Raw genomic sequence first — 23,885 nt, forward strand, 5'->3', positions numbered from 1 at the left:
AGTTTACATATGAAGCTGCCTTCTACTGAATCAGACCCCCTTCGGTCCATCAAAGTCTGCTCAGACTGGCAGCGGCTCTCCAGGGTCTCAAGCTGAGGTTTTTCACACCTATTTGCCTGGACCCTTTTGAGTTGGAGATGCCGGGGATTGAACCTGAGAGATGCCATGCACTCCCTCTGGGCCAGGGCAGGAGACCCTTCCCCTCTTCTGGGGTCCAACTCCAGCTGGGAATCCCCCGCCTGCAGTTTTTCACAGTATCAAACTGTATTTGTCATTTGCATTGGGTCGGGTTTCCTTCCAGCCGCTTCAGAGCAGAACGACAGCGGTTTTGTTTAGCATTTTGCAACTGGATTTTTTTCTATTCTTACATAATAAAAATCCAATTGCAAGACACGATATTTAGAGTAGTGGGAACACACCCATAATTAACATGAATAATTCGAATTACTACTTCTGCCCTGGGCAAAGCCAAGAGGCCGCCGGCGAAGAGTTTACTCCCAAGGGAGCAATACAACCGGACTTGCAAAGTAACCCTAAAGGCAGCTGCAGAAGCAAGCACACGCGCACAGAGTCGGGCTACACTTGCCACTTGTGAACGCAGCCCTCCTCTGCACGCTTAGCCGCCCCACACGTCAGCTGAGACTCTCTGCTAGGACCAATCCGCTCTTTCGGAAGCTTGGGGGCGGGAGCCAATAGTCATGGGCGGGGCCGAGGAAAGCGTGCAAGATGGGGCGCGGCTACGAAGTGGGAGGGGCGGGGCTCTCAGGTCGCGAGGGTGGACGGCGCGCGCATGCGCGGTCCTCCGACCACTCCCCCCCCCCGAGAGCGCCTGCGCGGTGTCCATCCGGGTCTCCCCTGCCGCCGCGGCATCGCGCGTGAGGGGAGAGCAGCGAGTCGCAAAATGGCCGCCGCGTCCGTCGGGTCCGCGTCGTCCGCCCTGCCGGGCCCTCCCGCCGCCGCCCTCACCGAGAGCAAGAAGATCACGGAGCTCCGCGTCATCGACCTCAAGTCCGAGCTGAAGCGCCGCAACCTCGACGGCGCCGGCGTCAAGACCGTCCTCATCGCCCGCCTCAAGCAGGTCAGCGGGAGGCCGCAAATGGCGGCCATGGAGGAGGAGGAGGAGGGAGAGGAGCCGGCCCGGCGGCCCCGCTCCCCTCAGGCGGCCCTCCCGCCCTCCCCGCCCGGGGGCTCCTGCGGGGACCGCCGCCCGCCCTCCCTCCCTCCCACGCATGCGCGCGCGCTCCCGCCCTGTCCGCGGGCTCGCGCTCCAGGCCTTTTCTCCCCCCCCCCCCTGCGGCTCCACGGCCGCCTTCCGCTCCTCTTGGGGTTGCCAAGTCCCGCTCAGGAAATATCTGGGGACTTTGGGGGCGGAGCCAGAATAGGGTTGCCAACCCCCAGGTGGGGGCGGGGGATCCCCCGGTTCAGGGTCGTCAGAAAGCGGGGGGAGGGGAGGGGAGGGAAATGTCTGCTGGGAACTCTGTTATTCCCTATGGGGATTTATTCCCATAGAAAATCATGGAGAATTGATCCGCGGGTATCTGGGGCTCTGGGGGGCTGTTTTTTGGGGTAGAGGCATCACATTTTCAGTATAGCATCTAGTGCCTCTCCCCAAAATACCCCCCAAGTTTCAAAAGGATTGGACCAGGGGGTCCAATTCTATGCGCCCCAAAAGAAGGTGCCCCTATCCTTCATTATTTCCTATGGAAGGAAGGCATGGAAGAGGTGTGCCATCCCTTTCAATGTGAGGGCCAGAACTCCCTTTGGAGTTCAATGATGCTTGTAACAGCCTTGATCTTGGCTCCACCCCCAAAGTCTCCTGGCTCCACCCCCAAAGTCCCCAGCTATTTCTTGAATTGGACTTGGCAACCCTAAGCCAGGAGCAAGGCTGTGACGAGCACAGTGGAGCTCCCGTTCTGGCCATCGCCTTGTGGACCGCACTCCTTTCAGAATGCCTTCCCCCCCATTGGAAATAATGAAGGATAGGGGCACCTTCTTTGGGGGTTCCTAGAATCGGACCCCCTGGTCCAATCCTTTTGAGACTTGGAGGGTGTTTTAGGGAGAGGCACCAGATACTATGCTGCAGATTAGGTACACCTGCCTCAAAAAACAGCCCCCCTATAGCCCCAGATACCCACAGATCAATTTTCCATTTTTCCCTATGGGAATCGGTCTGCATAGGGAATAATGAAGTGCCCAGCAGACATTTCCACACACACCCCGCCCCCGCTTTCGGATTACCCTGAAGCAGTGTATGATCCCCACCTGGAGATCATATAAAATAGGATACACAGAGGAATGAAGTTGCAACCAAATAAAACAGAGCCACTTTATTTGGTCCCTCCTGGGAATTGGCAGCCCTATCTCAGCCTGTGCCCAAAATTAAGTAGAATCCCTTAAGAAATTGTCTAAACTCTGGACCAAAGGACTTATTCCTCCATCCGGCAATATTCCAAGAAAAAAACCATGATATCTGAGAACGGAGGGTCCCCTGACAGTCTTAATTCAGTTATTTGTTCCAAGTTATTTGCCTTGGGGGTTTTTATCTCCTGGGTATAGGGCTGAATATCTCACCTGCCTAACGGAACCTTGGCAACGCAGAGCCTATTCGCTAACTAGGTTCAATGTGCTACCATCTGCCATACTTCTTGGAAGATTCCATAAAACCCTCTATGCTAATAGATGTGCACTTGTGCATATCCAGAGAGAGAAACTTTAGAACACGTGTTCCTAAACTGTACTTTTTACCCTGGCCTGAGCTCCATACTCATTGACCCCTGTTTGAGTGAGCAAACAGCAAAGCCTGACAAATAGAAAATTATCTTCCTGTTGTCAACTCAGAACTAACTGGTAATTGAAACCATTGCAGAATTTTTATATTTAGCATCTAGGAGGTGCTTAGTGTATTTGCAAGTTGCCATTTGATGGATGGATGGGTTCCCTGTTATGTTCGATATCATGCCAGGTTATTGAATTGAATAAGGTTATTAAATTGAATAAAGCTAATTGAATTGAATCCCCATTTTTGCTTTCTGGCGCAGAGTCGCTCCAGGCGAGGCCCCGAAGGAGTGTCTTCTCCCATCCTCCACAAGGCGCTTTTTGCAAGGGTGGGGGGGCGGGTTTCACAGATGCATGGAAAATGGGCCGGGAGCGCCTGGCTTAGAGCGGGAGGAAATGGGCCACCAGTCACGCTGCCGCCGCCTTTGTGTGGTTCATGGGCAACTGGCTGGACTAGGTAGGCCCTCCCCTGGTCTGGTCCCACAGGCTTCGGGAACCTCCACCTTATTTAGTGGCAGTCCGGCTCTGAGTAACTGGCGGGAGGCAACTTTGGGGAAGGCTTCGGCCTCTCTGCCCTGTTGTTGATCCTCCAGGGGGACTGGTTGGCCACTATGTGAGACAGGAGGCTGGACTAGATGGACCCTCACTGGTCTGATCCAGCAGGGCTCTTCTGATGTTCTTATGAAGGTCTCAGCCTCTCTGCCCTGTTGTTGGCCCTCCAGAGGAGCTGGTTGGCCACTGTGTGAGGCAGGAGACTGAACTGAATGGACATTTGGTCAGATCCAGCAGGGCTTTTCTGGTGTTCTTATGCTTATGTTCTGGACCTGTTGTGTGAAGCAGTGTCCATGTGCTTGATAGTTTGTAAACAGAAAAGTGGAATGGGGGTGGAGATCTTTAAAGTAAGACCCCCATTAACACAAACCAAGAGAAGATGAACATGTAAAAGTGTGGGATGAAGCAGGGCTCTCCTGATACCAGCAGGGGAAGATCTCAGCCTCTGTGCTCTGTTGTTGGATCTTCAGAGGAACTGGGTGGCCACGTGTGAAACAGGAGACTGGACTGGATGGACATTTGGTCTGATCCAGCAGGGCTTTTCTGGTGTTCTTATGCTTTTGTTCTAGGACATATTGTGTGAAGCAGTGTTCATGTGCTTGATAGTTTGTAAACAGAAAAGTGGGATGGGGGTGGAGAGCTTTAAAAAAGTAAGATCTCAATTAACACAAACCAAGAGAAGATGAACATGAAAAAGTGTGGGATGGAGCATGAAAAACAGATCCAGTTAGGAGGGTATAGAGGTATAAGGACAATTATCAAGGGGTGGGGTATCTCCTAGCTTTTCTGCTCAGATTGGGGCCACCAGGGCAGCTAACATCTGCTCTCTTTTCCTTATTATGGGCTGCGTTCACAAGAACCAATCCAACAGCTGCTACAGGCTGTGTTGTTGCTATCCCCACCTCTTTTCCCAAGATGCCTCTGTTAGAGCAACTACAACTATACTATAGAAACTTTGCAAAGCCAAATAGAATTCAGATACTCCAGACATGTTTTCAAAGAAAGCCTACCCTGGAAGCAAAAACTACTTGTGTATTTTCTTATTCTTGTGTATTCTTGCACAAATAATATACAAGGCCAATAACTTTAACTTCTGCATAAACTTTTCAGCGTTATCCATTTTTGAAATGCATACTTCCTGTCTCTTGCTCATTCTAATTTTTCCATGGATGCACACAGCACGTAGAACTTGAAATAACTGACCTTCTCTAAAACTGTCACTGTTTAAGGTTTTTTTCCTCCTATTGAAGTCAAACCAGTTTAGCAGGCTGCTTGGCTAAAGATTGCTTTTTAACCTTTTGAGGCCGAAATGACATGAATGCAACTGCTTTGCTGTGGACTGCCTCATGCAGGTTCCCCCAAGCTTTGTTGTGATGGACATTGGGGGGTTTATTTCACAGTTGTTTGGAGATGGCTTATCCTTTTTTTTGTTTTAAAAATTTTGGGCACCATGACTGAGGTAAATTGGGCTGAATGTGTGTTCCAGTCATGTCAAGATACAAGATCTTACTGGCTCACTGTGGCTGTTTTCCTAGGGTGGCAGTTGACTTGCTTGTATGTTAATGCTTTTCGTGTGATGCTACATTAGGGAAGCAGCACTTAAATACTATCCACAATGGAAGAAGGCTCTGTGTGCTCTTAAAGTGCATGAGATGGGTCAAGTGATCTTTGTCTTTTCTTGTGTTGGAAATGAAAAACCGAGTTGATTGATCCAGATGGGCAGCTGTGTTAGTCTGAAGCAGCAGAACACATTTTGAGTTCAGGTGCCACAGGACTCAACATTTGTTCTATTGAGTTGATTGCAGTGATCAATAGATTCCCTGGAGTTGCACCGTAGCCAACAGCTAGACCAAGAGGCGAGGTATGGTCGAGGAAGTACAAGTTTGAGCTTAGTCTTAAATTTCAAACATGTTTGGATGGCACTTCAGCTTCTCTCTTATCCTTTCCAATGATGTCACACAGGCCCATAGCCAGAAAATTTTAGGTGGGGGGGCAGGGAATAAAATTTTAGGTGGAGGGGCCATGGGGCCCAAAATGACGTCACAAACTTTTAAAAAAGATAAATTAAAAAGGTTCAGTGGAGGAGGTAAGGTATGCCCTTGGAATTGTCCTCTCCTTCCAAGAGGCCCCTAAAGGAAAACTGGCGATCAATGGAAGGGAGCCAGCAGCAGTGCTGTGGGATGAAAGGCAGGCTTGCCATCCTCTGCCCCCCCACTTCACCACCCTCCCAGCCCCACTTCTCACCTTGGCCGCCTGCTGGCGGCAAGAGTGGGGCAGCGAGAGAGCAGGGTGCCAACCTCTCCCTTCCCTTTCTTTTCCTGCCTTGGCTTTGGGTGATCTGCAGCTCCTTGCCAGAAGACTTAAGTAAAAGGAGGGGCCATACAGGTGGAAGGGAGGGTTTGGATGGAGTGGTCTGGCCTCCCCGGGTCCCCCGTAACTACAAGCCTGATGTCACACAGCAAGGGCCTAGGAGGGCCTGTCACTGGCTGCCACCACTCTGGTCGGGGTTTGCATGGGAGTGCCCAGAGCACCCAACCTCCCCTGTATCTTCCTTATTAGGAAATAACTCTTAACTATGACCAAGGAGATGTGAGGACCCAAGGAGTATAACAACAGCAGTTTGTTTATAGTGCTCAAATAATAAGTGGGTAAAAACAGTGAAAAAATATATATATACACACACACACACACACACACACAGTAAAGGTGAGTGCAAATAAACAGAAGCCCTGACGCAACTAACTAGACAGTCCTTCTCTAATACCAACTCACCCCCTTGGGTAAGGGATCTCCTGCTGCTTTCTTTTCTGCAGCCCTTCCCTGTCTGTGCTTGGCCCTCTCATGCTCTCCTCCCAGGTCCCACCCCTCCAAAACCTTTCCACCCAATTAGAGGGGATCCAGGAAGATGCAGGCTTTCTTTAGTAACTCCTAGGCAGGCTTCTCTGGAGCCTGTAGGCCTCACTAGGCCCAGGATCATGACACATGATTTGAAGTATAGAGCATAGTAACAAATTAAGAAGGCTCTGCACTCATGCGGAGGGAGTTTTAAACCGAAACTGCCTTGTGCGCATGGTGAGAAATGGACCTTGAGCTCCCAGAGTCCCTTGGCGTAATTCTCCACTGGCTGTGCAGAGAAGCAAAGCAATTTACAGATTTGGGAGTTAACGTGTTCTGTGAAATGAGCAAGTAACTGGCGCAGTTAATAGTTTGAGTGTCACAGCAATAGGTTCAAGTTGAGGTTGTTTTGATTGCCTCTTCCTGATTTGTAAAAGGTTCAGCATTTCACTGTAACAAGGTCTAAAGCAGGCTATTCATTTGCCTCTTACTCAGAGAAACGGTGATCTGACCTGGTTCAGCCAGTTCTCGAGGATAAGAAGTTGAATGCGTTCTCTGATCTGCATTCTCAAGCATAAGTTATCTTGGGGTGCCTCTTATTTTTGAAACTGCTGAACTTAAAGCCAGGATCTATTAATTGCTTGTTTTATCATTTGAAATAATTAGCTAACAATGTGTGCATCAGAGCAAAATCATCATGAATTCACGTGTAAAGTCAGTAGGTCTCACCGCTTCTCCTTGTGTTTTGTCTTAGGCTATTGAAGAGGAAGGAGGAGATCCAGACAATATTGAAATAGCTGTCTCAGTTGATACTCCGAACAAGAAACCAACAAAAGGAAAAGGTTAAAACTTTTTTTCTGAAAACTCGTTACATTTTTTAAACAAACATTGCTGATTTGAGAAACCGAGTAACTGTCTTCCCCTGCCAGAATCTTAATATTAAATATTTGTGCTGAATTCAGCTAGTAGTTATTTCTCCTTCTGCAGGCCGTGTTAATGGAATGATGAAAGATTAAAGATGGAATAGTATACAACATGACACCATGTCACATAAGGAGTTCATATTATGTAGTTACATGTGGAATTAGAAAGTTCCCAGTAGGCAGCCGTGTTGGTCTGAAGCAATAGAACAAAGCAGTAGACGAGTACATCTTTAAGACCAACTAAGTTGTATTCTGATGAAGTCTGCTTAAGAGCATACGAAAGCTTACATTCTGAATAAAACTTAGTTTGTCTTAAAGGTGCACTTGTCTACTGCTTTGTTTTGTGTGGAATTAGAAAGTTTGTTAGGTTTAAAATTGGCCAGTCGACCTTTCACAAGAGGTCAGAGTATGGCTACAGAAAGAGAGATTTCTAGCATTTCTATCTTAGACGGATGAATGTTCTGTTTGGTGTCTTTTCTGGCTTGAGTAGGTAGGCTGGTACTTAGCTGTCGCTGTTAAAGTAAAATAGTTTTCCTCAGTGGGCTGAGTGTTGTGGCCTTTGAGTTTTGCGGGATAACAAGAGTGCTTTCACATCACTGCAGTAGAGAGTGTAGGTTCACTTGAAGGTAATGTGTGTTCTTGATCAGTTGTTCATGGGTGTGGATTATTGCTTATCCTTCTTGAGACAGGGTAAAAAAAGGCAATTCAAATCAAGTTATCCCATTGGGAGTTTGTGTTTTTGATTAAATTTACTAGGAGTTCTGAACTGTGGTTTTAAATTTTTACTTATGAATGTATTTTATTTTATCCATTTTATCTGTGTTGTAAGCTGCCTTAAGTTCTGTTAAGAAGAAAGGCGGTTAATAAACATTTTAAATAAATAGACCTTTCCACATGCAAGGACTATTGCTCAGTACTTAGTTTTTAGTTTTCATCATTTTTGTTGAATGTTCAGAATTTGAGTACTGAGCTCAGTTAATACAGGAGTCCAATGGGTTTGGGGTGGTGATTTCTTAGTGACAGACGGAGGGTCAGGAACTCAGTCACCATGCTTGTGATAACTCCAGTCCTGGGCCCCATAACCCATGCCATGCTTACAATGCTTGATTTCAAAAGACAGGTTTGTCCCACGGTTCTTTGTTTATACTGAGGCAGCCGTTAATCTGTGCTAAAATCAAATTTTGAAAAAGCCAGCCAGCTTTCCAGATTAAGAATACAGGAGCTTGGCTCCTTGTGTGGTCCGTGTTGAGGTGACATGCATTGGGAAACCTCAGGTTTACTTGGGTGTAAATACGGATGATCTGAAATTTCTTCCAAGACGCATTGATGTGTTCAGAACAGAAAAGTAACATCAGTCTGTAAAAAATTAATTTTTGTTGTGTGCAATACCTTAGTTGTGCAGACTTCTAGCTGCTCTGTTGCTTTTAGGGCATTGAGATGGGATGTCCGATAACTTGGCTGTGTAAGCTCCAGTTCTGTCAATCAAGCACATTCCAAATATTTGCTTGGACTTTTATCAAGAACTCTCGATGTGGTAGAGTGAACTTAGAATACTTCTGGCTGGGAAGTGATAAGAGATTGCCAGGAACTCTAGGAGCTTAACTCCTTTTCTGGAATTTGATGTATCAGCTACTTTGCTCTTGCAAGCTTTTGACAAAACCTGAAATGTTCTAGATATGCAAGTGGAAGTGCACAAGGCACACAGGAAGGGAGAATCATGCATTGAATGATGGTTGCCACTTCACAGATGTTCCCTGTTCATTGCATTGCAAACACCTAAATATAAGTCTGAGCTATAAAAAAATGCTAGGGTTATTGACGTCCCCCCATTTTGTTTCCCTTGTTGCATTTGAAAAGGGCTTTTTTCAGGGAAGATGACCTAGGACATGGACTTTATTTGGTAGGCTGGAGTTCTCTTTTTGTCATTGATTGGACATATGCTTCCCCAAACGAAATTCAAAGTGGTCATTAGCATGCCCTTTTCTTTAGGAAAGAAGCAGGAAACCGATGAACTGAGTGGTGATGCTTCAGTGGAAGACGATTCCTTGGTCAAGGTAATGTTATGAAAACTTAAACAAGAGATCCAAACTTAAGCACCCTTTTTTTGTTGTCAAGTTGTCGCTGACTCGTGGCGAGTCAATATGGTTTTCAAGGCAAGAGGCTTTGATACTCTTCCATCCACGTGCTGACTGGGGCCAACCCTGAATAGCTTCCAAGAAGTGAGAAGATCAGGCTAGCCTGGCTATCCAGGTGGGGGAGGAGCACTCATAATAGGGAATAAATTGCATGGAGCTAATCAGGATTGCTTCTCTTTGCACGGCATGCTGGATGAAGGCAGCTGCGTTTGTTCTCACTTGAGAGGAATATACGGTAAACCAGGGGTGTCAAACTCATTTGTTACGAGGGCCGGATCCAACATAAATGAGACCTTGTCGGGCCACGTGTGTGCCTATTTAAGATTAGGTAGCACAGATATAAACTTTATAAAGGACACTGGCGACACAAAGGGTTTTTTTAAAAAATTAAAATAAAACATGATGAAAACATTAGCACTCGTTGGTATTAAAGGTGCTTTCTTTGTATCTCTCCCATGGGATCCGGGAACTGGACAAAGGAAGCTCTGGCTTTCCTTCCTTCCCCAGGGGACCTGGAGGGGGAGGAGCCTCAGCCAATAGAAAGGAGAGAGGCTTGGCTCAGTAGCTCTGCTGTACAACGGAGAGAGCCTGGCAAAGCAAACTCTCCCACCCCAAAGGAGGAGCTTCAGCCAATGGAGAAAATAGAGGCTTTGCTCTGTAGCTCCTGTGCAGTTGGGCAAGGCTGGCAAAGCAAGCTGTTATGCAGAAGGAAGCAAGAGAGAGGGAGAAGGAAGCAGATGACAGCCAATTGCTCAAGGGCCTGATAGGAGCTCACTGAGGGCCTGATTTGGCCCCTGGGCCGCATGTTTGACACCTCTGATAGACATTAGCAGCAGATCATTTTACCAATGATGCAAGTAGATGACTTAATTCAGTGAGAACTTGTGTGCGAGTTACAAGAAACAGAGTGGTGGTGACTGGGCTAAATCTTGACCAGCATGACCCATTCCCTGGTTAGTGAGGTGATCAGATTTCTAGCTAGACCTTGCTTGAAGAGTTGCTGACTGCCAGATGCTGGCGATGGCCTCGTGTTATATCGGGTGGTGTTCATATCTGAAAGGAAAGCGAACTGGAAGCTCAAGAGGCAAGTGACCAGGATGGGAATGACGAATTAAAAGACTCTGAAGAATCTGTGGAAAATGAAGAGGATTCCTCAGCGTCGAAGGCATCGTTTCCTGCAGAAAAGAAGAAAGCGCATTCGAAGCGGGCAGGAAAGGAGTCGGGAAACCAGGTATGCTGCAGAACCCCCTTGGGTTGAATGTTGGGATGGCATCTAAAAAGTTAATGCCTTTGAGACTTGTCCTGTTCTCAGCTTTTATTGAAAAAAAAAACCCAACTTATTCTTTGTGTGTGTGTTCTTCTTTGCCAGCAGCTGGCTTTCAGAGTTGATTACAGCTAATAAAATACAGTTTAAAATATAATGTAAAAACTGCTTGGGAAAGATCCTATCACAGCACGATCTGAACCGGTAGCTTTGAGAAGAAGGGGACTCCTCTGGAGACAGACCTAATGGTGATGACTTCCCCACTGTCGCTTAGAGATGAATTGACATTATTTCTCGTCGTTGCCCTTTGATCGAATGATGCTGCTGGTGGTTTGCATCCAGTGTCTTTGCTGCAGCTGTGTAGCGTTAAGCAGTGCTGGAAGACATTTTCAGCAGTGATGCATAAAGAGGAGTCAAACTTCCACCTCTCCTGCGCCTGCAAAGGCTAGGAGGAAGCCCACATGTTCTGGCATTGTTTATTGCGAGGCCTTCCTAAAAATAAGGGCGTCACGAAGCTAAGCAGTAGCTCGGCTTGAGGAGAGTTGGACACTAATACACAGCGCTCTTTAGTGTAGTTGGACAAGGGACACTTGTGGCCGCAGCAGCATCCTGTTACGAAGCCGGTTCCATTTTGCGAACTTGTGGCAAGGCTGCCAGACTTGTTAAAGCAGATGATTGCGAGGTTCCCAGATGTCTCCCAAGGCATCATGTCAGTCTACCATGAATGGCTGTGCCGGTTAGAGTTTGCTTCCCCTGTGGCAGCTTGTCAAAATCTGCTGTCGCCGAAGCAGAAAGCATCGGCACACCCTCCTCTTATTGAAAGTGTCGCTGGAGCCAAGGTAGCCTAGTTAGCGTGTCTTGGTTTGTCTCCTCAGGGCCCTGACGTCCAAGATGCAGAAGATGAAAGCTTTGCCGCTGCTCAAGTAAGTTTCTAAATTGCCTTAAAGCTGCTTAGAAAGTGGGCTGCATTTGCATCTCACTGGAAGGAAGTGGGCTGGGCTGGGCTGAAGTGCAAGGCTTCATGGCCACATAGAAAAGCTTCATAGACCTGTAACTGCATGGCTGTGTTGATATTTAAGTTCCAAATTGTTGATTATCAAGCTTGTTTAAAAAACCTGTGGATGCTGTGAAAAGGATACAGAAATAGAATGAAACCGTCAGGTAGAAGAATACCTCAGCAAAGCTGAGAATGTAATTGGTCTTCGGTAAGAGATCCCAGTGTTGTAAAGGAATGGGACTGTGGCTCTCTGCCTGGGTTTTCAGGCCAGACCTCGAGGAAAGAGAAACTGTGGTCTCCTCTTATTTTTGATGTGGCATAGCCTGCGGAGTAGCAGCTGTGCCAAAAATCCACTCTGTGTTCTTGGCTTTGCTGTCATCAGTCAACATGCCAGCCAGCCTCTCCCCTGCAAGCTGCTGGGTCCAAGACCAGTTGCAGTTCTCAAACAGCAGCCCATACAGCGCATTGCCATAAATGCCTCCCCGCTCGTAAGTGTATGGATGACTGTCTAGCTCAGCTCTATACAGGAGGGGTTGTGACTGGCATGCCGGTACAGGCTGATGAAAGGCACTTTGAGGCATGTGTGTTGCCTGGGTTGAAGCTGCCATCTTGTGGAGAGAGTCTGCTCCCTGCCTCAGTGGGTTCGTGTAGCTGCAAGGCTTTCTTCTGTCTTGTAACATGTATCTGGAGTTCCTTTATCGTCTGCCTCCTTGCCACCTGCAACCTGATTTAGATTAACCCATGAGGGTTATCAAAAAATAGAATTTGCATCACAGACTGGTTGTGTGGAAAAAGCAGGAGAAATTGTTCCTCTCTGGGCACAGTATCTGCCCATTTACACACGTAGGCCTGTAAAGTAGTTTGAACTGGACCAATGGCTGACCTTCTGCAAAGTATGACTTGCCTTATTCTTTTTAAAATTTAGTAGATATTAACAGTGCAGAAGACTGGCAGTGAAGCCTTTCTGTTGTTTCCTCAGTTTCTGGAGTATTGGTTGTGTTGCCTGCTGTGTTTAAAGAGAATGGTAAATACTTAGTGGATTTTTTTTCTGACTTACAGGATGGAGAAGAAGAGAATGAGAGAGGTATGTGTTGAGATTCAGTGCAGTGCAGAATGCTCTAATAGAATTGTGGTTGCTTTTTACAAGTGGCAGACATGTCAGCTGTGAGCCCCTCTTCCAAGGACACTGGCTGGATCTGTGCTCTCAGCTGGCTTTTTACAATTGCACATGCACACACACCAGTTATTATGCTGCTTGTTTGATCTGTGTATATGGCCCACCAGGTGCCTTAAGGGAGCAAAGGTTTCAAACTCCTCAGGTGTGAACCTTGCAGGTAAGTTTCGCTGTGTATGCTTGTCTTGCACTGTAGTAACTTCCAGGGGTCCTCGTGGGAATGAAACGTTCTGCAGACTGGAGTCTGCCAGCCGTTCCAATGTGGATGGCTCTCTACTTTTTACTGCACCAGCAAATTCCACATCATGCTTGTTGACCTCAAGCGAGATCTGTTAACACATGGAAGGAGTCTGCTCACTTCTTGTGCCTTTCAAAGCCAACCTGTGGAGCGCAGCTACAGAAAGCAACGCCTGACCCAGCCTTCTTGCTAAAGAAGACCCACCGAGAGCCCTCTTAAGGACCTTGCGTATCAGTGGACTAAAGGACGCGGGATCATTGCGACTTGGCAGCTGGAGTCATGAAGGTCGCGCACACCCGTGGGTGTCAGCTTGGTCGTGGTGAAGGAGTCCCACAGCAGAAGCCTCTTCGTGTAAAGCGAGAGTGCCGCTGGAGGCACTAATGAGAGGACTGAGAGTATGGCCCTGTGCGCATGTTGGATGAAGATGGCAAGCCTTCTGTGAACTTTGGCCTCACATTTGTGCTGTACCGAGCGAAGCTGTGCAGCTGACTTTGACAGCAGCACTGTGGCTGGCAAGCGGCCAGTGGGAAGGAAGGACGGAAGGAAGGAAGGAGGGACACTGGTGCAGCTGTGAAGGATTTTGCTCTTGAGCTCTGGGCTACTGGAGGGATACGAGAAGATGGACAGACTTGTAAATGGACGTCTGGGAATATTGGCTTGCTGTTGAGCCATGAAGAAGAAGCACTTCTTTGCCCCCATCGCCTCCTCCTTTGGAAGCCGGACACTTGTACTGAAGAACAGGCGTCTTGTGGATGGAGCCTGCCCGTGTCTGGACTCCTGTCCTGGTTTTGGTACTTGTGTCTAGAAAATTGGTTTGCCCTGAAGAATGAGTGATCCTGGGTGAAGGATTGATTTGTGTGTTAATGACCCCTATGTGTTTTTTTCCCATCAGCTCTAATAACTGGCTTTGTATCTTTCTAGGTCCTCTTCTAGCTTTATGCATATGAAAAATGTTTAAACCTTGTTTTGCCATATTTATTCCTGTTAAATCCTCTTAGATAAAGCAGGTTCTGGTGATGGTACACAAGAAGTATCTAAGCCTCTTCCCTCAGAAGAGAGCCCGGCTGAGGCAGATCAGTCGGCTCACGAAGCGCTGGAAGCAAACGCGTCCGGGAAAGAAGCTGAGGACGATAACATATCGGTAACAATCCAGGCTGAAGACGCCATCACTCTGGATTTTGATGGCGATGACCTCCTAGAAACAGGTAAAAATCTGAAAATTACAGATTCAGAAGCAAGTAAGCCAAAAGACGGGCAGGATGGCATTGCCCTCAGCCTGGAGAAGGAGGGCCAGGACTTTGAGATGACAGAGAACCATAAAGATGGCAAGAAGGAAGACGGCACGAAGGGGGACCCCGTCAAGAAAGAAGCCCGAGAAAGCTCGAAGAAAGCAGAATCTGGAGACAAAGAGAAGGATACCTTGAAGAAAGGTCCCTCGACTGCTGGGGCCGCTGGTCAAGCAAAGAGGTTTGTCTTTCTATGTCCGTTCTTTAAGATACCTACCAGCATTCCAATAAGATCACTCTGCATTATGGGGGTAGCAGCAAGAAACTTGTAATTAGTATCTTATGCTCCTGCCTATAAAAAAAAAAAATGTATTGACGGCCATAAGTTACCTGTGTTTAAAAAAAAAAAAAAACCGGGATCTTCGTTATATTCATTATCCTGCTGATTGCATTGGTGAAGTGACAGCCTGTTGTTATTTTTTTTTCCAAGTAGTCAAGTTTTAAGTACCCTTGTGATGATGGTATTGAAACAACTCTCAGTTCTAAGAGCACCAAAAATGAAGCCAAGTCCCAGTCCAGAATGTGGAGAAGATTACCATATATCCACTGAATAAATATTGTCAGAAAATCTAGATCTTCAGGCATCATGGGGAAAATCAGTGCAAGAAGCCATGATGAGGGGGAAAAAAATATCACATTCCCTCAAATTACAGTCCAGCCCTCACTTGCTTACTTACCTTTCAGAAATGGTTTGCTTTAATAGTGTAAGGTTCTTGGCAAGGGGTTTTCATGTGTTCAATTTGCTCTGACTTTTTTTTGTCCCTTCTAGCTCTACTAAGGAATCTAAAGAAAGCAAGACTACCTCAAAGGATGACAAAGGTAATGGGCCCTTGCCCTCCTAGATCTGGTGTCTAGTCATGGGGTGAGTTTTCTGTCCAGTCAGGCTTGGAAGATGATCCAGAGCGGGCAGAAACTCCAGTTTTGCCTTCTCCATAAGCCTTAGTTCAGGGGTGTCAAACATGCAGTTTGGGGGCCAAATCAGGCCCCCGAGCAACTGGCTGTCATCTGCTTCCTTCTCAGCTTGCTTTGCAAGGCTTGCTCAATCGCAGAGGAGCTACAGAGCAAAACGTCTGTTTTCCCCATTGACTGAGGCTCCTCCCTTGGGGAGGAAGGGGGGAGGAATAGCTTGCTTTGCCAGCTTTCTCAATTACACAGTGGAGCTACTGAGCCAAGGATCTCTTCCTTCTATTGGCTGAGGCTTCCCCCCCCCTTGGTCCCCTGAGGAAGGAAGGAAAGAGCCAGAGCTTCCTTTGCCCAGTTCCCTGGATCCCATAGAAGAAATGCAAAGAAAGCATCTTTAAGACCAATGAGTGCTAAGGTTTTAAGCATGTTTAAGTTTTTTAAATATGTGTGTGTGTGTTTGTCTGTGTACAGTATAAAATTTGTATCTCTGCTGACTAATCTTAAATAGGTACACACATGGCCCGGCCCGGCCCGACATGGCTCGGTTCAACCCGACGTGGCCCGGCCCAACAAGGTCTCATTCATGTCCGATCCGGCCCTCCTAAGAAATGAGTTCAACACCCCTGCCTTAGTTCTTCTTCAGCCAGACACAGAAACACAACCTTGGTTGGCATAGCAAGGGAGAATACAAAACCTGAGGGAAATTAGAGGGGAAGTAAAAACAGACAGGCCGTTGGTTCTTCTTCCTGATCTCTGCGTGGCACGTGGATGGGCTCTCAAGCTTGTGCACGCAGAGTCTCGGAATTTATGGGCGCCATCCAACTGAGCGTGAGCCTTCCCATCCCTCACAGTTGCTCATCGCGTGCCCCTGGAGCAGGCAGAGCCGAACTCCCTGTCAGGTCTTCAGTTATTATTATTATTAGTTTATTTATATTCCGACCATTGTCCCATGGGGGCTCAGGGCGGAGTATATCAGTATAAATAATAATGAAATCAATTACAACAGCTGCAGCCATTTTCATGTGACTCTGCCTCTGGGGAGACCTCCTGTTTCTCAGGTTTTGGCTTTTCCTCTCTCGGCTTTGGAGCTTTCTTGAGCATCTATGAGTTGCTCTTTCTACCCTTTTCTGAGGGTCTCAGGAGGGTGTACATAGTTCTCCCTAGTTCTTAGGGGAGGGATGGTGGCTCAGTGGTAGAGCATCTGCTTGGTAAGCAGAAGGTCCCTGTTTCAATCCCTGACATCTCCACCTAAAAAGGGTCCAGGCAAGTAGGTGTGAAAAACCTCAGCTTGAGACCCTGGAGAGCCGCTGCCAGTCTGAGAAGACAATACTGACTTTGATGGACCCAGGGTCTGATTCAGTATAAGGCAGCTTCATATGTTCATATGTACCTCTGTTTATCCTCACAACAGCCCTGTGAGGTAGGTGAGGCTGAGAGAGTAACTGACCTGCGATTGATCCAGTCACCTTCAAGGCTGCATGGACATTTGAATCCAGGTCTCCCTTCACATGAAGAGCCCCGTAGTGCAGTGTTAAAGCTACAGTACTGCAGTCCTAAGCTCTGCTCACAACCTGAGTTTGATCCCTGGTGGAAACTGGGTTTTCAGGTAGCCAGCTCAAGGTTGACTCAGCCTTCCATCCTTCTGAGGTCAGTCAAATGAGTCCCCAGCTTGCTGGGGGGAAAGCATAGATGACTGGGGAAGGCAATGGCAAACCACCCCGTAAAAATTCTGCCATGAAAACATTGTGAAAGCAATGTCACCCCAGAGTCGGAAACGACTGGTGCTTGCACAGGGGACTTTTCCTTTAACATAGTCGGGTGATCTACCCATTGTGCAGTTCTGTTGCTTCCATTGGTTATGCTTTGTGGTGTAGATCAACCCTTTAAACTGCTAAGAAACTGTATCATTTCAAGCTTGACTTAAACGGCCAGATACAGGAAGGGAGAATCAGCCCTGCAGAAAATCTGATTTGGTTTTGAATAAGTTTCTCATACTTGTCATTTACAGAATTTTTAGTATGTTTTTATTTATTCACATCTTCTGTAGTCTGCCTTTCTCACTTGGATGCAAGGAGGATTACACAGAGTAAATCATTCATTCATTCATTCACATTTTATTTGTATCCCGCCCTCCCCGACCAGGCGGCTCAGGGCAGCTAACAACAAAAGCTCGATACGTACAATATAATAGATAACAAATAATTACAGTTGATTAAAATCCATTAAAATTCTAAAAACATTAATACTTTGTGCTACAATCACTGGCAAGTTTACTAGTAATTTAGTAGTTTCAGCTGGTGAAGGCCGTCTGGAACAGGATGGTCTTGCAGGCCCTGCGGAACTGTTCAAAGTCCCGCAGGGCCCGCATAATATAATTGACAGGATGGAGTATTCAGTGAACCATGCGATAGGATTTATAAAAGCCTCGTGGTGCAGAGTGGTGAAGCTGCAGTACTGCAGTCCAAGCTCTGCTCACGACCTGAGTTTGATCCCGGCGGAAGCTGGGTGCAGGTAATTGGCTCAAAGTTGACTCAGCCTTCCATCCTTCCGAGGTTGGTAAAATGAGTCCCCAGCTTGCTGGGGGGAAAGGCTAGATGACTGGGGAAGGCAAGGGCAAACCACCCCGTAAAAAAAGTGTGCCATGAAAACATCATGATTCGACGCCACCCAATGGGTCGGTAACAACTCTGCTTGCACAGGGGACTACCTTGACCTTTGCAATAGGATTAGGCGTGAAGAATCAGTCAGAAATCTAAAAATAGCCTGAAGCAAAGTTTAGTCTTAACATGACATTTTAAATGATACAAAAATTACATAGTAGGACCTGCAGTTCAGTAAGCACAGATCATAGGTCCTTGTCTGTCTGTCTGTCTAAGCAGTAAACAAATCCTTGGGAGGGAAGGCGGAAGGAAGCCCAGTCTGGTCAAATCTCACAGCTGAGCAGGGTCAGTACTTGGAAGGGAGACCTCCAAGGAAGGCGGTGGGCAGACCTCCTCTTCTCACTTGCCTTGCCGGGGTTACCAGGAATCTACGGCAACTTGACGGCACCGTACATGCACACACCCACACACGCACACATTCACACAAAGAATTCCTTACCGCTTAGCGGTTTATACCCGGAGTAGTCAGTCATCTGCTTATTTTAAGCATGGGAATAGAACTATGAACAAGAGAGAAGATTCCATCGCTGGGGACTTGAACATCCTCCTTGTCGCATGTTCCTGGCAAAGCCATTTATGCAATCAAAGCATTCTGCCCACCCGCGCAGTGCTTGCACTTTACTTAAATCAGAAGACCATATACCACCAATCCAAAACACGCATCACGTGCTTGGTGAATATATCGCACCGCATTCTCATGTTAACGGGATTTCTGGAACATTTGCTGCAGCAGTAATGCTGGTTTGCCTTCCTTGCATAGAAGCACAATTCCTCTGCCCCCAGTGCTAATTCTGGTGGGGTGGGGTCCCCAGAGTAGCATAAAGGGCTGCCACAGCCCCGGAGAATTGGCAAAACTTGTCTCTCCCCGCCCCCACCCGCCAGTGTGGATCTTTCCCACCCTTTGTTACTTACAAATGAAATATAAATAGAGAGCCACATTGTTTGGAAGGATGGTTTTCCTTGCTGTGTAATATCTCAGCGGGTAATCCTGATTTTAAGAATCACTTTGACCCATGAGCATGCCTTCACGGAAGGTTCCTGATGTTTTTTATTTATTTATTACTTTTGTTTTCTATCCCACCCTCTCCGCAAGCGGACTCAGGGCGGCTAACAGTTTCAAAAAGGTTACAATTTAAAACAATAAAATAACAATTAAAATCATTACATGGTGCTACTCAAAACTTCAGTAGAGGTGGGATCATAACTTTCTTTCTCCTGACAGTGATCCTAGGGGGATCCTCATTCCTCATGAGTGATGTCGCTCAGCAGCGTAGGGTGGCAGTCCTCTCCCATTTAGGTAGTAAAGGCCCGTCGAAATAATTCCATTTTACTGTTCCTGCATAAGGTCCAATGAAGTGGCTGAATTTCACAAGACAGGCTGCAGGGCACCCGAAATGGTTGTCGTAGCAATAAGAACCAGGTAGCAGACCTGTCTTCAGCAAGCCACAAGCTGGCCGTTTTAATATGTTCTGACTGGTCAGTGGCTAACTTGTGGGTGACGTCGCTTCAGAAAAGTGTGTAAAGCGCACTGAATTTCTGGATTTGCTCTGGCAAGGTCGACACCCCCCGTCTTGCAAGTAGTAGACATCCAGAGTTAGCACATGCCACGTGCGGGAGCGTACAAAGGCTGAAACTTTACCTTGTGGCTTTCCTTGCAGGCAGCGCGAGCAGTGGCGGCAGCAGCAGCTCCACTAGGAACTTGTGGGTGAGCGGCTTGTCCTCCAACACAAAAGCCGCTGACTTGAAAAACCTCTTCGGCAAGTATGGGAAGGTATGGCTTCACCTCACGGGCTTTTGAGCTGTCCTTGAGTAAGAGAGAGCTCTGTGGCTGAATTGGTCCAGCCGCTGCTGTGTACAGGCTCGAAAGCAGGTTTTCTCAATGTGTATCTCATGGTTTGTCTTGTGCTATAAAGTAGTAGGGTAGTTTTTGTTTGCTCATTCAGAGACCTTCTTCTCCCCTTGATACCAAAAGCCCAGTGAAAGAGGCTTGTTTTTTCTGCCCTGCTAAGGCGGCGAGGGAAGGTGCTTCATGGGTGGAGAGTTTTGTCAGCTTGGTGCTGATGCTAAGAAGGCCCTGCTAGGCACGGCTGCCTGTCGGACCTCCAGCAGTGACCTAAGCAGCCCTCCATGTCCAAAGCTTCACACTGGAGGAGGTATCACGGTTCCCGTTCCAATCCACTACTTCAGATTGTACTCAGAAGATCAGCACAGTCTCAGGAGCCAGCTCCAGCAGTCACAGCTGCCGCTTTCTGGACTGAAGGATGTGTCTGGGAACTCTTCAAAGGCCGCCCCACGTCCAGTGTGTTGCAGCAGTCTAGCCTGAGGCTTCCCAAAACCCGTGTAACCGGCAAGATTGGACTGACTGAAAGAGGACTGCAGCTGAGAAAATGGACTCCAGCCTCCAGCTGCTTCCTGACCCAAGGGTAGCAAGGCTGAGTTGTAGAGCACCCCCACACACACACACACACACTTCCTGACCTCATCCAGAACAGGCTGGATGCCAGCTCAGCAGAAAGCCCAGCAGTAACGCTTCAGTTGTTCCTGGATTCATGTTGAAGGTGCTCGCCCTCAGATCCCGCCCTGCGGACAAGGAGACCTGCAGGTCAGTGTGAGGGCGGCACTGCATCTCTTCACGGCCTCACCTACTCGGGTAGGTGTGGAAGAGCCCTGGGGAAAGATGAAGCCTTACAGAACCCTGAAGGCTGAGGGAAAGGGCAGCTGTCCTGGAGCACCGCTTCCTGGGCTCTTCTCTTCACAAAGCAGCGTGGCCGCTCCCAGTTCAAGCTTATCGTCGTCGATGGTGCTGAAAGCAGCTGCTGAGAAGAATAAAGAAGGATGTCAACCCTGCCTAACTCCAAGGCCACCGTCTCAGCAGAAGCCTGGTTGATCAGGGCCCAGACCATCTGATTCATCCAGGGGAACCTGGACTTACCTACTCAAGTCACCTTGCCCCAGAATGGAATGCCCGGGCCGGGGCTAAAGCTGTCCCAACTGGTAGAGGCCGGGGCCTTCGAAGCAGTTTGTCCCACAGGTTTCCTAATACTCGCAGGAACCGTTTCCTCTCTCCTACGATGGAGTGTGACAACCTCCACTGTTCCAGCTAGCCAGGCCTCTCCCGGTTCGCCTCAGGAGCCAGGAAGGGAGAGGATCAAGCGTGCTAGAGGCAGACCTCATGTCTCCCGGCACCTGCTCCCCGTCTGAGATGGCACATGTTGAAAAGCGTGCAATGACACGGTGTGAGGGGTCACTCTGGGCCCACGGAGCAGCGCCCACTCCCCACGGTGGCAGTTGGATGCCATCTGTCCCCACCACAGGATGTGTTGCAGCTGTCGAGGTCACAGAGATGCTCAGTACAGGGCAGACCCCTCGGCACTGAGAGCAACCCCTCTGTGCAGCAGCAGTGGTTGTGCTGGTGGTCTTTTCTTCATCACCACAGAGCCGTGGCTTGGCTTCCCTGCAAAACAGCTCTTCTGCTATGAGTGAAAGCTTCCCAAGGAAATTTGTGAGAGGGAGCGAGAGGCCTGGAGTGCAATCCTAGCGCACCACGGCCCCCGCCAACACATTCCTTGGTAGCCGCCAAGTGGTTCTAGAAAGGGGGAGGGGGTGCTGCCCAGCAGGCCTTCTGAAGAGCCACTGAAGAGCTGATGGGCTGTGAGATTAAAATGGCACTGTTTCAGTGGGCAGCTGCCATGACAGCGTTTGTTTTACTCTTCCTCACTCTTGTTTCCCCGTGCATGTTTAGTGATCCCTCTTCTCCCCTACACTTGGGCGTCTTCTCTGCATCAGCTATTTTGTGGTTGTGTCAGAATTCCAAAGGTGAATGGATGAAGCCATCTTTTACTGACTTGGCCCCTTGGTCCCTCAGAGTCAGTCTTGTCTACTCAGACTGGCAGCCGCTCTCCCTCCAGGGTCTCAGGCAGGGCTTTTCACATCACTTACTCCTGGTCCTTTCAGCTGGAGGTGCCGGGGATTGAACCTGGGACCTTCTGCAGGCCAAGCAGAGACTCTGTTACTGAGCCTCAGTCCAGGTTCCCACTGGCTCAAAAAACTGGCGGACTCTAGACCAAGACGTGTAAAGAAAGGCTGAAGGAGCTGGGCCTGTTTAGCCTGGAGAGGAGGCAGCTGAGAGGAGATAGGATCACCATCTTCAAGTACTTGAAGGGCTGTCATGTAGAGCAGGGGTGGCCAACGGTAGCTCATCAGATGTTTTTGGCCTACAACTCCCCCATCAGCCCCAGGCAGCATGGCCAGTGTCTGGGGCTGATGGGAATTGTAGGCAAAGAAACATCTGGAGAGCTACCATTGGCCACCCCTGATACAGAGGATGGGGCAGAATTGTTTTCTGTTACCCCAGAAGGTAGGACCCGGAACCAATGGGTTGACAGTTAAATCAAGAGTTTTCAACAAAATGTTAGAAAGACATTCCTGACAGAGCAGTTCCTCAGTGGAACAGGCTTCCTCCTCGGGAGGTGGTAGGTTCTCCTTTTTCGGAGGTTTTCAAAGAGAGGCTAAATGGCCATCTGACAGCAATGCTGATCCTGTGAATTTAGGCAGATTATGAGAAGGGTTGCATCAGCTCTTAGTTCTTGCGGCCCTTTCTTACACACGCAGGGGAATGCTGTTTGCCACTTTGGGGTCAGTCAGCAATTTTCCTCCAGGCCAGTTAGGCAAGGGATCCTGGAGTTTTGTGCCATCTTCCGGGCATGGAGCCAGCAGGGGTCACTGGGGGTGTCTGTGGGTATGTATTTGTGCAGAGGGTTGGACTAGATGACCCTAGAGGTCCCTTCCAACTCTTATGATCCTGCAGTTCGTGTCCTAGTAGCAAAGGCTGGATCTTCTGATCCTGGCTGCTGATGGTCTTGGAAGTGGTAGGTAGGTAGGTAGGTAATTTTATTTATATCCCGTCCTCCCCGCCGGAGCAGGCTCAGGGCGGCTAACAACATCATTCAGTTATACAAAAAACAAAGTTGCATTTAACATTAAAATTCTGATAAATTTAAAAATAATTAATTAAATTAATAATAAAAGTGCTAAGTGGTGGCTGGCTACAGCTCTGCTCATTTGAGCTTGGGGTGTTAGCAGCGAATCTGATGCAAGTCTGTAGCCTTAACAGTTTGCTTTCCCAGGCTGCCTTGGGGAGGGGGCACAGTGAGAAAGCGCCAGATTGCAAAGGCCCATCTGTATCCCTTCTGATCACCATAAATCTCAGCACAGGGCTGGTGGATTCTCTTGCGTTTCATTGACGGAAGAAGGGTTCCCATCAATCCTTGAAAAACTGTTCCGCTTGGAAAGCTGTAGGTTATAGAAGACGTAGTTGAAGTATGCAACACCTGGCGGTTGGAATCCGTCCAGAATGGATCAATTCTCCCCCCCCCCAAAAAAAAATAACATTTGCTTGCATAACCTTAAAGGCGCCTGAGGTGTGTGCAGGTTGTTTGCATACAAGCATTCTCCCCCCGGCCTTGCTGTCTTGAGTGGAGAGCAGCAATGCGACGGAGGGATTGGTTGAAAACTTTGACTTGCATTTGGTATCCGTTTCTAGGTCCTGGCTGCGAAAGTGGTCACGAATGCCCGGAGCCCCGGCGCCAAGTGCTATGGCATCGTGACCATGTCCTCCAGCACAGAAGTGGCCAGGTGCATAGCGCACCTTCACCGGACGGAGCTGCATGGGCAGCAGATCTCTGTGGAGAAAGTAGGTGTCCTGCTTCCTGGCAGACTAGAAAGGGCAAAGGAGGGGGGGGGAGCATTCCTTCCTGACAGGGCAGCGGCATGCTTTTATTTCTGATGTGAGTTTATGGGGGCCCCCCCCCCAGTAAGAAGGCTGTTGGGAACGACTCCCGCCCCAGACCATGAGGGCAGGGGCTGCCAATTAGTGGGCTTGTTCTCTTTGAGGGAGAGGGATTGGTCTGAATGGACTCGCTCTAAAGCAGTCGGGGCTTTTAGGGGCCAGGCCCATCCAATGCTGGCCACGCTCCTTCGGTGTCCTCTGGTGTGTTGGCATGTTTGCAGATGATGATATTGGATTTATATCTCGCCCTCCACTCCGAAGAGTCTCAGAGTGGCTCACAATCTCCTTAATCTTCCTCCCCCACAACAGACACTCTGTGAAGTGGGTGGGGCTGAGAGGGCTCTCCCAGAAGCTG

At 48.3% G+C, this 23,885-nt stretch overlaps 1 protein-coding gene across 1 annotated transcript in view; it reads left to right on the top strand.

The window, feature by feature from the left end:
• Window positions 1-841: 841 nt before the first annotated feature.
• Window positions 842-23,885, top strand: part of SLTM (SAFB like transcription modulator) — a 36,059-nt gene continuing 13,015 nt past the window's right edge. The window contains exons 1-10 of the mRNA XM_060260324.1: window positions 842-1,078; window positions 6,917-7,004; window positions 9,075-9,139; window positions 10,281-10,451; window positions 11,360-11,407; window positions 12,541-12,565; window positions 13,892-14,360; window positions 14,949-14,998; window positions 19,401-19,513; window positions 23,285-23,434. Of these exons, the coding sequence (XP_060116307.1) occupies window positions 902-1,078; window positions 6,917-7,004; window positions 9,075-9,139; window positions 10,281-10,451; window positions 11,360-11,407; window positions 12,541-12,565; window positions 13,892-14,360; window positions 14,949-14,998; window positions 19,401-19,513; window positions 23,285-23,434 (1,356 nt within the window). The 5' untranslated portion in view covers window positions 842-901. The remainder of the gene's footprint in view (window positions 1,079-6,916; window positions 7,005-9,074; window positions 9,140-10,280; window positions 10,452-11,359; window positions 11,408-12,540; window positions 12,566-13,891; window positions 14,361-14,948; window positions 14,999-19,400; window positions 19,514-23,284; window positions 23,435-23,885) is intronic.

The sequence above is a fragment of the Heteronotia binoei genome, chromosome 19, assembly GCF_032191835.1.
Source record: "Heteronotia binoei isolate CCM8104 ecotype False Entrance Well chromosome 19, APGP_CSIRO_Hbin_v1, whole genome shotgun sequence".
Lineage (NCBI taxonomy): Eukaryota > Metazoa > Chordata > Lepidosauria > Squamata > Gekkonidae > Heteronotia > Heteronotia binoei.